Here is a 12,946-nt window from a genome sequence, read left to right on the forward strand (position 1 = left end):
TTGCAAACTTAAGAACAAGGATCGTACTTCATGCTATTTCTTCCACTAACTCCCCATCTCTACTCTATATGCCTGGTGTTGAACATATTTTGGAGTCTTAATATGATATTTGATTAATCAAAAATGTATATGCAAAATTTTTTGCAATTTTAAGTTTGTAATGAGAAATGTTTCCTTGTCCAGATTCTCTGGGTGTGGTATGGAATCACTATCAGGATGAATAATAATGACTATTATTTCAACTTGCAATTGTACGCACTCACCCCGACATATACAAAAGCTTACTTAAAAGGAGAAAAACAACAAATGAGGAGATATATTAAAAGGCTTTATTCACAATAGAGAAATTTTACAAATATAGTTTTTAAAAATTATGTGTCAATCTATTATGTTTCCCATAACATTAGAGATTTATATAAAGTTGGATATGGCAGAATAGACTTATGTACAAATTAAAAACAATCAATGAAAAGAATGGGTACTACTACATATGAAGGAGTCATGACAAACATCTTCGAGTTCTGTAAATTTCCATACAACTTATATGTGTAATATTAATTGTGCACAGTATACCAAAAACATATGCAGAAACACAAAATTAAGTGCTATTTTAATTATTCACCTTTCAGGATGTGAATACATATGTAAACTTAACTGCACGGTTTTGCTGAAAATGAGAGTGTCTACCTAAGGACTTAAGTTGTTTAAAATAATTAACACAAAGTACAACTTTAAATTACATCACCATAATAATCATCTCTCATCTTGTTTACGTTTTTGGTGTTTTGGGGACTTACGTTAAAAAAATCCAAGTTTTGGAATTGAAAAACTTTGTTCTTGTCATTGGCAGAGCAAAAGGTAGTACAATCATCTTGCCTATTTATATCAGGATACAAAAGGTACATTATAGTGCAGTGTGTACACATGACCTGATTTTAATATCCTCTCTGCTGCAGAAATGCAGATCACCTTTGTGCTCTTACAAATCAAAGTGAAAATCAAAGAAAATAAATTAATTTAAGTTGCTAGTCCTAGGACATTCACGTGAGAATTATCATCTAAATACATATGGCCCAATTTTTGCAATAATCTTTCACACTTTGCTTTGAAGTCCTGGGAAGAAAGGACTCTCAGCTATCTATTCATTTCATAAGGTGAGCTGAAGATATGAGTGGAAGGAATTATTCTGGGTCACAGGAACTCATTAACATGGCAATAATGATGTACTAAAGGATCTTTTTCATTTACTAACTTTATTAATTTATTCTTTGACATAAACCAATGTACAGTACTGAAAAAAGAGCAGGTCACACAGGTGGTCCTTTCAGACAAAGGAAATCTTGAAACACTTTCAAAAGCTGAAACAGCTAAAACAATGGAATCTACTGAGAGCCAATAAAATAATTAAAAAACAGTATGTTGAACCATACGAAATTGCTGATATAGGATAGTTTTTGAACTACAAGTGCAGCAATTTCATATGGTTCAGCCTAATTCATGAGGTTGCACTGACCTATCTGACCCCTCCAGGTTGAAAATGCAGGTGCTCAGAGTCTCTGTTCCTCAGTAAATGCATCATCATTATTAGCCCTTTCATGGGAAATATGACATGGGGTGCCACCAAATTTATTCTTGGGAAAGCCACTCATATCTCAAAATAATGCTTGTTCTTAAAGAAGAATCATATCATTATTTTGATCTGCTATAGGACTGTGGGGAATTAGGAATGTCCATTCCTATATATTGCTTTTAAGCTGGGATCTCTATGTTGAATTTGACCACACAAAATGTACTATATTCTTATTTGGCCTAAAAGTTTATTAGATTTTCTTCAATTGACCAAGAATAGATAGATACATTAGCAGAGCTTCTTTCAGAGTTAAATTCTGCTTTCGTAAACTGAAATAACTTACTACATTTGAGAAAGGGTCTTTTTTAAATCTGAAAAATCTGAGCCAAATGTAATGCTTTTTTTTTTTGATAACAAGAAAAAAAAAACCTTAAAGATGAAATACAAACTAAAAACCATGTGAAATACCCTTTTTGAGAGAGACTCAATTTCTTCATATACTCAGTTAAAAGCAAAAACTAATGCACTAAGAGTTATATTGTTTCCTTTAAAAAAATATAATTTGGTAATAACAGAGCTCTGCAAAACCTGAACGATCAACCCATTGTGTGGTAGGGAATGGGAGAAATTAACCAGGGCATGATCCAGAAATGACACAGGACATTTAAAGTAAAATTTGAGAACTAATTCACAAATTAGGAAACACTAATATAATTAACTAACAAAAATATACCATGGTTCCAATGAAATGAGGTCAACATGAGATGATCCTTTTGGGATGACATTCTAATTTGAATTACAATGTGAGTGAAGTATTTTAGAAGACATTCTATCAAATAATGATAGACCCGCATAAAGAAGCTGTCTGTCACAGTTATAAGATCTGTCTCTGGTGGATAGACAAACCAGATTAACATAAAATTGAAAAGGAAAAAGCTTTTTTAATATTTAATTTATTATTATGGCTTTTTGCAACATGGCAAAACATTACAGCTTAAAGCAGACATCATCTCCTCATAGAGGAGGAAAAAGTTTTGCAGTCAAATCAAAGTTATAATTAAGAGGTCACTGGTATACCATTCTATTCAGTTTAATAAAAATGATACACCTTCATGAACTCCAGATTACTTAAAAAAATGTAAAAACCTATGATCCACTGACTGAATAATAAAGGATAGGATAAGGAATTTAGGTCCATCTATGCTTCTGATAATAAACCTAAAAGACTGCAAAACAATTTCAGAACTTAGAATAATCACAGACCTATTGATAAAAATTCATCATGTGCCTGAATACCAGAAAAGGAATCATTAAGGTATGCAGTGAAGGGAATGGAGCAGGGTAAAATATGAAATGTCTTTTTATTTTTCATTGACTTCAACTTCCTTTTTATTCGTAGAGAGTACAGGGAGAAGATGTGCCTCGGTATTGAAGATCCAGTGTTCCAGTGGAAGTAGATCGTCATCAGAAAATATTAAGTACAAATACCTGGAGGGAGAAACGTGAGCATATGAGACCCGAGAGACTGTGTCAGGCAGGGAAAGCAGAAACACACAGCAAAAACCACATCAATGTCTCCATTCTTCTTACGGAGAATCACGGACAACAGTCAAGCACTGCAAAACCCTGAGGCAATGCCGTCACTAATGTGGAACAGAGAAGCTGCTTTGTGTTTGGGTAGTAGTGTGTGAAAACCCACAAAGCAATTCCAAGTCATCAAACTTAGGTGACGACTGGAGACACGCCTGCAATTATTGCCAGGCATGTAAGGATGGCATTCGGAAGCAGTCGTACTTGATATTACTTGAATGTGTCCATGATGAAGACATCGCCAAAGAAGATCTGACCAGGTACCTCTGCCACATACGTTTAGAAAACATTTTACTTACTTTAGTGTCTCTGCCAGGAAGAAACTCTGTTGCACATCGTCATAACTCTCATGTCTGAGGTAAACATCTCTTAGGCCTGAATAGCCTCCATTCACTCTGCAGTGATTTTCCAGGGCCTACATTACAAGGAAGAGGGAAAAAGATGGTCACATTTCAATAAATTGCCACCAATTTTTATTGTGAAATTGCCAAATTCAATAAAATAAGGATTCAAGTTGAAGGATGCATTGGAAGAGTTTCAGGTGACAATTTAAAAGGCCACAAAATGTAAATGCATATAAAGTATGAAAAGTTAAGGGGCACATGGACAATACATCTCACCTAATTTGAAACACTTCTACATTTAATTTTGAGACAATTTTGAGTGATTTTTGTGAGTTTGGTTCCAGACCACTACAATAAGTGAATATTGCGATTAAGTGAATCAAGTGAATTTCTTGATTTCCCAGTGCATATAAAAGTTATGTTTACACAAAATCTATTAAGTGTGCAGTAGCATTATGTCTAAAAACAGCATACGCACCTTAATTAAAAAAATACTCTGTTGCTAAAAATGCTAAACCTCATCTGAGTGTTCAGTGGGTTGTACTGTTTTTGCTGGTGGAGGGTCTTGCCTTCATGTGGATGGCTGCTGACTGATCAGGCTGGTGGTTGGTGAAGGCTGGGGTGGCCGTGGCAAATGCTTAAAGTAAGACAACAACGAAGACTGCCGCATCACTTGACAGTTTCTTTCGCAAATGATTTCTCTGCAGCACGCAATGCTGTTTGACAGCATTTTACCCATAGCGGAACTTCTTTCAAAATTGGAGTCAGTCCCCTGCCACTGCTCTATCAAACACGTTTATGTCATATTCTAAATCCTTTGTGGTCATTTCAACAATCTTCCCCAGGAGTAGATTCTATCTCAAGAAGCTACTTTCTTTGCACATCCATAAAGAGCAACTACTCATCTGTTCAAGTTTTATCGTGAAATTTGGCAATTTGGTCACATCTTCAGGCTCTACTTTCAATTCCAGTTCTCTTGATATTTCTATCACAAGTGCAGTTAGTTCTTCCAATGAAGTCTTGAACTCTTCAGAGTCATCCATGAGGGCCGGAACCAACTTCTTTCAAATTCCTATTAATGTTGATGTTTTGACCTCTTCCATAAATGACGAATGTTCTTAATGGCATCTAGAATGGTGAATCTTTTCCAGAAGGTTTTCAATTTAGTTTGCCCAGATCCAGAGGAATCAATGTCTATGGCAGCTATGAAATTATGAAATGTATTTCTTAAATGCTTAAAGTCAAAATGTTCCTTGATCCACGACCCGCAGAATGGATGCTGTGTTAGCAGGCATGAAAACATTAATCTCATTGTCTTCCTTTTAGCTCTTGGGCTACCAGGTACACTGTCAATAAGCAGTAATATTTTGATAGGAATCTTTTTTTTCTGAGCAGTAGGTCTCAACAATGGGCTTGAAACATTCAGTAGACCATTCTGTAAACAGATGAGCTATTATCCAGGCTTTGTTGTTCCATTTTAGAGCGGCAGAGTAGATTTAGCCTAATTCTTAAGGGCCCTAGGATTTTTGAAATGATAAGTGAGCACTGGCTTCAATTCCAAGTTACCAGTTGCATTAGCCCCTAACAAAAGAGTCAGTCTGTCCTTTGAAGTTTTGAAGCCAGGCTTCTTCTCCTCTCCAGCTATGAAAGTCTTAGTGGGCATCTTCTTTCAATAGAAGGCTGTTTCATCTACATTAAAAATCTGTTGTGTAGTGTAGTCACCTTCATTAATGATCTGGGCTGGATCTGCTGGAGAACTTGCTGCAGTTTCTACATCAGCACCCGCTGCCTCACCTTGTCCTTTGATGTTATGGAGATAGCTTCTTTCCTTAAATCTCATGAACCAACCTCTGCCAGCTCCCATCTCTTCTTCTGCAGATTCCTCACCTCTCTCAGCCTTCACATAATTGAGGAGAGTTAGGACCTTGCTCTGGATTAGGCTTTGGCTTAAGGGAATGTTGTGGCTGGTTTGATCTTCTATCCAGACCACTAAACTTTCTCCCTATTAGGGTTGCACTGTCTTATCATCCATGTGTTCACTGAAGTAGCACTTTTAATTTCCTTCAAGAACTTTTCCTTTGCACTCACAATGTGGCTGTTTGGCACGAGAAGCCTTCCTCATTAAACCTAATCATTTCTAGCTTTTGATTTAAATTGAAAGATATGTGACTCTTCCTTTCATCTGAACACTTAGAGGCCTTTATAGGGCTATTAATTGGCCTAATTCCAGTATTGTCATATCTCAGGAAAGAGGGAGGCCCAAGGAGGGGGAGAGAGTTGGGGGATGGCTAGTTGGTGGAGCAATCAGAACACATAACATTTATCGATAAAGTTCTGTCTTATAAGGGCGCAGTTTGTAGCACGCCAAAACAATTACAACAATAAAATCAAAGATCACTGATTACACATTCACCATAATAAATGTAACAATGAAAAAGTTGTAAATATTGTGAGAATTACAAAAATGTGACACAGAGACATAAAGCAAGCAGCAAATATTGTTGGAAAAATGGCACCAATTAGACTTGGTTGACACAGGTAGCCACAAACCTTCAATTTGTAAAAAAACAAAAACAAAAACAAAAACAAAAACACAATATCCACACAGCACAATAAAACAATGCACAATAAAATGAGGCACGCTTTTAGTTGTACTTGGTCCCTATGCCTAATTTTCTCTGGCTCTTATAGAAAAAGTTTGCTGACCCCTGATCTAGAGAGACTGTTAATGTCAATTGGGATTATAAACCCAAAAACTTAGAACATATACTGGACCAAAAACAGCTGCTACTACACTCAGAACATCTTATTTTATAAAAACTGATTGCGGAGTACTAATTAGTGACATTGGTAACAGATATAAAAGAAGAAAATGCAAAGCAGTGAAAAAATGTGGCTGATATCTACTTCTAAAAAAAGTGGGTTTTTGTTGTTGTTGTTTTTGTTTTTGTTTTGCTCTGGGATGGAAGAAAATAGGATGAGTCCATTTCTTAACTGTCTAGAGAGAAATGATGCTACATTTCTGAAGTTCTCTGACTATAACGAGTATTTGGAAAAGAGATGGGTTGGGCAGTGTGGAAATGAAAATTTAGGTAACAACCTAACACAATTTGCAGGCTACATGAATAAAGAAAATACTTCATGATTTGGTACTTTTTAAAAGCCACTGGGAAAATAAGATCAACTTAAAAAAATGCTTTGATTATATTCTCTGTTGCAGACAAACAAACCAAGCAGGGAAAGCCTGCAGAAAGGAACTTTCAGGTCCTAATATTTTTTTCCTTCCTTCCTTTTTTGACAGAAGTTCTTTTTGATTAAAAAGTCAAATACCAGATACACTGGAGTAGACCAGAGATTATTTGTAAAAAAGAAAAAAAACCCAGGATTTGGAAGAAATGGACAAGCTTGTTATGGAACATAATTAAACCCTACTTCCAGACATTTCCTATAAAAGATTTTAACAATGAAACTTTTCTCCCCCCTTGAAGTTCTTTGGTGATAAGCTAATGAGAGGACGAGGCATGGTCAACTGCCATTCCTCTCTCCCATGGAAATTTCTGTTAAGTTCTCTCTTTCATTATAGGAAAATAATTGTTCTGTGGGGTAGACAATGCCCAATCTTTTTTCTTTTCAGTTCACCCCCATTCTTCTTTTCTCTCTGTCCTAATGTGGTGAGCCATAGTGGTCCAGAACACATTCTAAAATCTTAGAAGAGGGGGCCAAATCCCAGCCCTAGACTCCCTGTGACCTCAGACGTTTCTGGACCTAGGCAGTGTCCCTTTGCTCAACATGGGCTGTCATGAGAATAAAACAAGATGAAGACACGCTTACCATAGTGACAGAAACCTTTCAGAGGCTTTTGGCAAATTAAAGAGAAAAAAAAGGGAACTGCCACACTGCCCTTTTTTTTTTTTTTTTTTTTTTTTTAACTTTCAAAAAATGAAAAACCTTCCTGTCAAGTCTAAACTTTGAAACTTTAGGAATATGGAGCCTCCTGGGCACCCATAACAGGTCCTGGTTTCACAGTAACTCAACAGTGGAAGCAGTCACGTATTTATGCTGCACAGTCTGATTAGAACATCATTTTACTACAATCTGTTCTTGGGACTCTCAGACTCTAGGCACAGGGGTCACCTCGATTTTATGTAAATGCTTACATTATTAGTGACCATATGTGGCTGGAATGTGCTAATAGCAGAGAATAGAAAATAGGGAAATGTTTACAGTTACTGGAAGTCTAAACAAAGGATGAAGGACAACCCAGACACCAAGTAACTGTACCTTTTTAGGGGTAAGAAAGGTCAGAGAATAGGGAGCAGCATGAGTTAAAATCCTAAGTCAGAAAGATAAAGAAAAGCATTCTCTTATCTTTAGGTTAAACAGGTTAGATAAACAGCTGATCCTTGGAGATTTCCTAGAGTGGATCCCAGGCAACAATGCTAATAATAAACCTGAATGGTTGAGTTTGGAACCTAGCAAAACAGACATATCAAAGAGTCTGGAAACAGGGTTCCAGCCTGAGAAGGGACAAGAAGGGACTGAGAAGACAATATGGAAAAGGTCAGATCTAAGAGACCGGAAAAAAATGTCTGTGCGTAAAAAGAAGAAATATAAAATCCCTATATAAGGCTTATCTGCTATGGTGGACCAGAGGAGACCTCATATAATTTATACATACCTATAATTATAGATGTTGTCAAATCTATATTTACCAACACATATGTGAATGTATATGTATAATTTGTAGTAGACCTTTATCAGAATATTATACCTACTTAATTGGGAGGAATTTAATAAAGTTTTCATGACATTATTGAGAAAAAGCAAAAGAACTATCAGGTAAATGTTATTTCTGCTACGTAGATTCACAAATGCATGAATATCTGGTATTAATGGATTGTTGGTAATTTATGGAGAAGCTTCTAGTGCTGTATGCTGGATTATATAATCTCATATCTTGTTCGACATTATTATTGTGTTTGGCATTACCATTCAGGAATTTGGTTAAGACATGGAAAGCAGGTTTACTGAGTGTATCAGTGAAAGAAGGCTGGAAAGGGAGAATTTCATTAGAAGACAGCAGGGCTGACAAATACTTTACAAATAGCAAGTATGGGTGAAAACAGATATGGAACAAAAGAACCGTCACAACAGTGGCTATGTAGTAGCTAACACCATTTGACCACAATTTCAGTGTAAGCCAGGAATTTTACAATCTACTAAAAGAACAAGTTGGACCAAAGGCTGTGGGAAATGATACTCAGAAGAGAGGTTATTGATTCGCATAGCTCAGCCCTGAGAGACCGCACATGTCATGAGGACGCAAATGGAGGGAAGTGTTGGGTGGGGAAGGAACAGGTGGCAGAACATGCTGTTTTCAGATAAATGAGGAGCTAAAATGTAGAAGAGAGAAGGGATTTTTCCTCAGGACCCCCAGAACACAAAACACTGTAAATTCTGCTTTCAAAAAGTAACTTTCTAACACTTTCAGACATTAAAAAATTGGAATGAATTACTTTATTAGTACCATATTCCTTTTGCTACAAAGTCCTTGGATTGATGAGGAATATCCATTTGGCAAAGACGAAGACAAGTTCTTTCTTTGAGTGGAAGACTAGATAGACTAGGTTATTTTGAAGGTATACTCCTATGTTTTAGTTTGGCTTCCCCTAAAAACAGAGCATAAGACAGGGTTGGATGCAAGAAGTTTTTAGGTGATGAATGGGAAAAGTGAACGGAGCAAGGGAGAATAGCCAGGGAAATATGTTGACTGGGTTACAGCTGTGGGCCGCAAGGGCTCCGTCCCACTGGAAACCATCTAAGGAACCATGCAGAAGGAATCTCAGAGTTATTCTTCAAAGAGGGAAGACTGACATAGTTGTCCATCAACTCTGAAGCCTCACTGCTTCAGAGTTGTCCCTGGAGACTTTAACTCTCCCGCTTCCCAGACCACAGCCTGGGAGGAAGCCCAGAGTCAGAGCAGCTGAGAAACACCAGGGAGCCCACAGCGATACTGCCCACTGCAGCTGCAGCTGAAACAAAGGAGGGCTGGGGGGTGTGACACAAGGGAAAAAAGTACCGCCACACCATCTAAGTCTACGATTTGTGCTTTACAAAAGGCAAGTGTCCCAGCACTCCTCTGTCCCCACTACACCTCAAGTTCTAGCAGAAGCACTAGTGGCAAAAAACAAGGGTGGGGTTGGGGGTACATCTGTTTTGTGGCACAGGGAAGTGATCTTTATTTTTTTTATTAAAAACATTTTTTTAATGTTTACTTTTGAGAGAGAGAGAGAGCACACGCGCGCATGCAAGTTGGGGAGGGGCAGAGACAGGAGACACAGAATCCCAAGCAGGCTCCAGGCTCTGAGCTGTCAGCACAGAGCCCAACGCAGGGCTTAAACCCACAAACCATGAGATCATGACCTGAGCCGAAGCTGGACACTTAACCAACTGAACCACCCAGGAGTCCTGGCATAGGGAAACAATCTTACATCATACGCTATGCTAAAATTTGACAACAGACAAAAATCCTAACATCTGAAACCAATTTATTACCCCACAAACACACACACGCCCCTGAAGAACCAAGCAAACCAAAGCTCTTCGACCACATGACAATAGTGGTTTACTTATTTCTGTTTTTATATCAGTCCCTGGCCATATGCTTTTCACACTTTGCCATCTCTAAAATTGGCATGTCATAATTTAATTGGTAGTGTTGTATTCTCTTAGTGGTACATAAAATCACACTGTTATCAAATACCCTTATCAATTAGGGTGTTTTACATTTAATGAGATATATCCATTTAAATTGATATTCACAAGGTGACTCTTAGCCTTAATTCTTTTGCTGGAGTGTTGAAAACCAAAATCATTTCCTATCACCAAAGTTTACACGAACCTCCATTTTTATACAGTTTTTCAGAGGGAAAACAATACACATTTAAAGAAACTGGAACTACTACTGGCTAAACATAACGAGAAAACTTTGCAAGAAAAAAAAAAGAAAAAAAGGGACCTAAAGAATCGTTATTACTTAAAATGATTAATGATCAGTGATAAGACATATTCTACACGGAGTGGGTAAAAAGCAATATTCATCAATGGCTTCCTAAGGTATTAGTTAATGATTTACACAAAGGCAATATATTCATTTTAGATTTCCTGAGAGAAGTTCTTGTATTTTTTTTAAAGTCTGTTTGTTTGTTTGTTATATATAGAGAAAGAGAATGGGAGAGAGGCAGAGAGAGAGAGAGAATCCCAAGCAGGCACCCTGCTGTCAGCACAGAGCCCAACAGGGGCTTGATCTCATAAACTGTGAGGTCATGACCTGAGTCAAAATCAAGAGTTAGGCACTTACCCGACTGAGCCACCCAGGTGCCCTGACAGAAGTTATTTCTAATGGTCAGTTTTTAAAGACAGCTAACTTTGTAACAGAGTGTTAAAGAGTAAGTGAGTGTAATTCAAGCTTTGGCTTGCTGTTATTGCCTGGGTGCCCCATCACAACTCCTTCCAGAATAACAGCTCTTAAAATTAGACACCATTTGATGCATGTTCTGGAGGCAACGTCCGTGGGCACCAGCACACAGTGTTCACCAGATTAGTTTAGGAAGATGATATGCCATATTCGGCAGGAGAGACCCAAGGGGTGACAAAGACAATTAAAACAGTGTATTGGACAGATGGAAAGTTTATATAAGCCTGAGATCAGTGAATGAATACTATTGCATAAAGTAGTTCTATAGGTTCTTTCTAAAAGTTAGATCTAAGTAGTTAATTTATTCTGTGAAAGAATTTCAATCTAAAATGGAACTGGAAGGAAGAAAATGGAAAATCTTATGCATGTGCCCTCGGGAAAACAAAACTTGAGGACAGAGAGACTGATTTCCTACATATGCTGGATTTATAGAAAACTGATAATATTGGAATGACAGGGAGTTGGTCAGGGGGTGCCTTATATCAACTTTGGGAAGTTTTACTTATGGTTTTCAGAGGAATGAACATGAAATGACACAGGCCTGGCTGGTCTCGCAGAAGAGCTCCATTGAGCTGTATTTGTAGGACTGGACTGGTTTTGTCTGCTCAGGGAATTTTCAAAGCTGGTCTCCATTTGTTTTTTACTTGAATAGACTCTAACTGAATTCTTTCTTCTTTACATTCCCTGTCCATAAATACAGCCTACTTCAAACCCTCAACTGACTCACCTGTAGCTTGCTACATTCTGTGTGTCCTGAATTGCAATTCCTCTGCTCTTCTGGAATCAACTTTTTTTTTTTTTAATATAATTTTGAGTTTGCCTCAATTTACCTCTTTATTTAGGTTGGAACTCTAAGTACAAGCATATATTTTCATTTCAATGCCCAAAGACTAACAACAACAACAACAACAACAACAACAACAACAACAACAACAAACCACAGAGCGGCTTCTTTAAACAGACAACAGGCAGGGGTGATTTTCCCCACGTTGTCAACAAGTCCTTGTGGAGTTAAATGATCATCATTTCTATGGCTGTGGGAACTTAATTTCATAATATGCCTTTCTACATACCTCCTTCAATCTCACAATTCGTATATTAATATCATTGTCATATGAAGCAAAGCCAGGGATATAGGATGACAACTGACAACACTCATTCGTAAGTTGGGAAAAAGTCTGATTAAAGCTTTCAAAACCATAGGAAAGTTGATATACTAGATTGATAGAAATCATTGAACATTTTTCCTGAGACATTTATGAACAAGAAATGTCAGCAGATTAAAATATCACCTCTACTGCTTCCCAGGCCCATTTCCTGTACTTTGGATCATGAGTCAGTCGCCACATGTACATGTAAGTCTCAACAACCTCTGGCCGCAGGATGTAGTATTTTTCATTTTGCCTTGTAGCAATGGCTTCAACACCACCATCGAATCTGAAAGCTTCTGGTCCCAGCTTCATAACTAAAGAGTATGCACGGTGACAAGGGTTATTGCCTTGGACACTGCTTAGTTCTATAACTTAAATGAAACTAGAAAGTACTTTACAACATTCAAGAGATATGCCAAAACAATCATTTTAAGAAATGGTTACACCATAAGAGACTCTTAAGGACTGAGAACAAATTAAGGGTAGGTGGGGGTGGGGGAGAGGGGAAAGTGGGTGATGGGCAGGAGGGAGGGCACTTATTGGGATGAGCACTAGGTGTTGTTTGGAAACCAATTTGACAATAAATTATATTTAAAAAAAAGAAAAATAGAAATGGTTATAAACATCACATAATAAATAATGTTCAAAATAATAATGTCTCAACTTTGAGAATATAGTCATCTAAGAGTCCTTTTTAGAAAATGGCAATGATCTTTTATTTTCTTTCATTTAACCATCATTTACTGAGTGCCCCCCAGGTAAATACAAGGCACTACAACACCCCTTATTAGTTAGCTGGAAAACTAATTCTAAG

At 37.3% G+C, this 12,946-nt stretch overlaps 1 protein-coding gene across 2 annotated transcripts in view; it reads right to left on the reverse strand.

Moving 5' to 3' along the window:
* Positions 1 to 307: 307 nt before the first annotated feature.
* MAN1A1 (mannosidase alpha class 1A member 1) overlaps positions 308 to 12,946 on the reverse strand; it is a 176,687-nt gene continuing 164,048 nt past the window's right edge. The window contains exons 11-13 of one of the 2 annotated variants that reach the window (XM_045499427.1): positions 12,274 to 12,446; positions 3,460 to 3,575; positions 308 to 3,058 (exon numbers count right to left, since the gene is read on the reverse strand). In XM_045499427.1, the coding sequence (XP_045355383.1) occupies positions 2,932 to 3,058; positions 3,460 to 3,575; positions 12,274 to 12,446 (416 nt within the window). In that variant the 3' untranslated portion in view covers positions 308 to 2,931. The remainder of the gene's footprint in view (positions 3,059 to 3,459; positions 3,576 to 12,273; positions 12,447 to 12,946) is intronic. The other variant, XM_045499428.1, reaches the window with a different exon arrangement.

Source organism: Leopardus geoffroyi, chromosome B2 (assembly GCF_018350155.1).
Source record: "Leopardus geoffroyi isolate Oge1 chromosome B2, O.geoffroyi_Oge1_pat1.0, whole genome shotgun sequence".
Lineage (NCBI taxonomy): Eukaryota > Metazoa > Chordata > Mammalia > Carnivora > Felidae > Leopardus > Leopardus geoffroyi.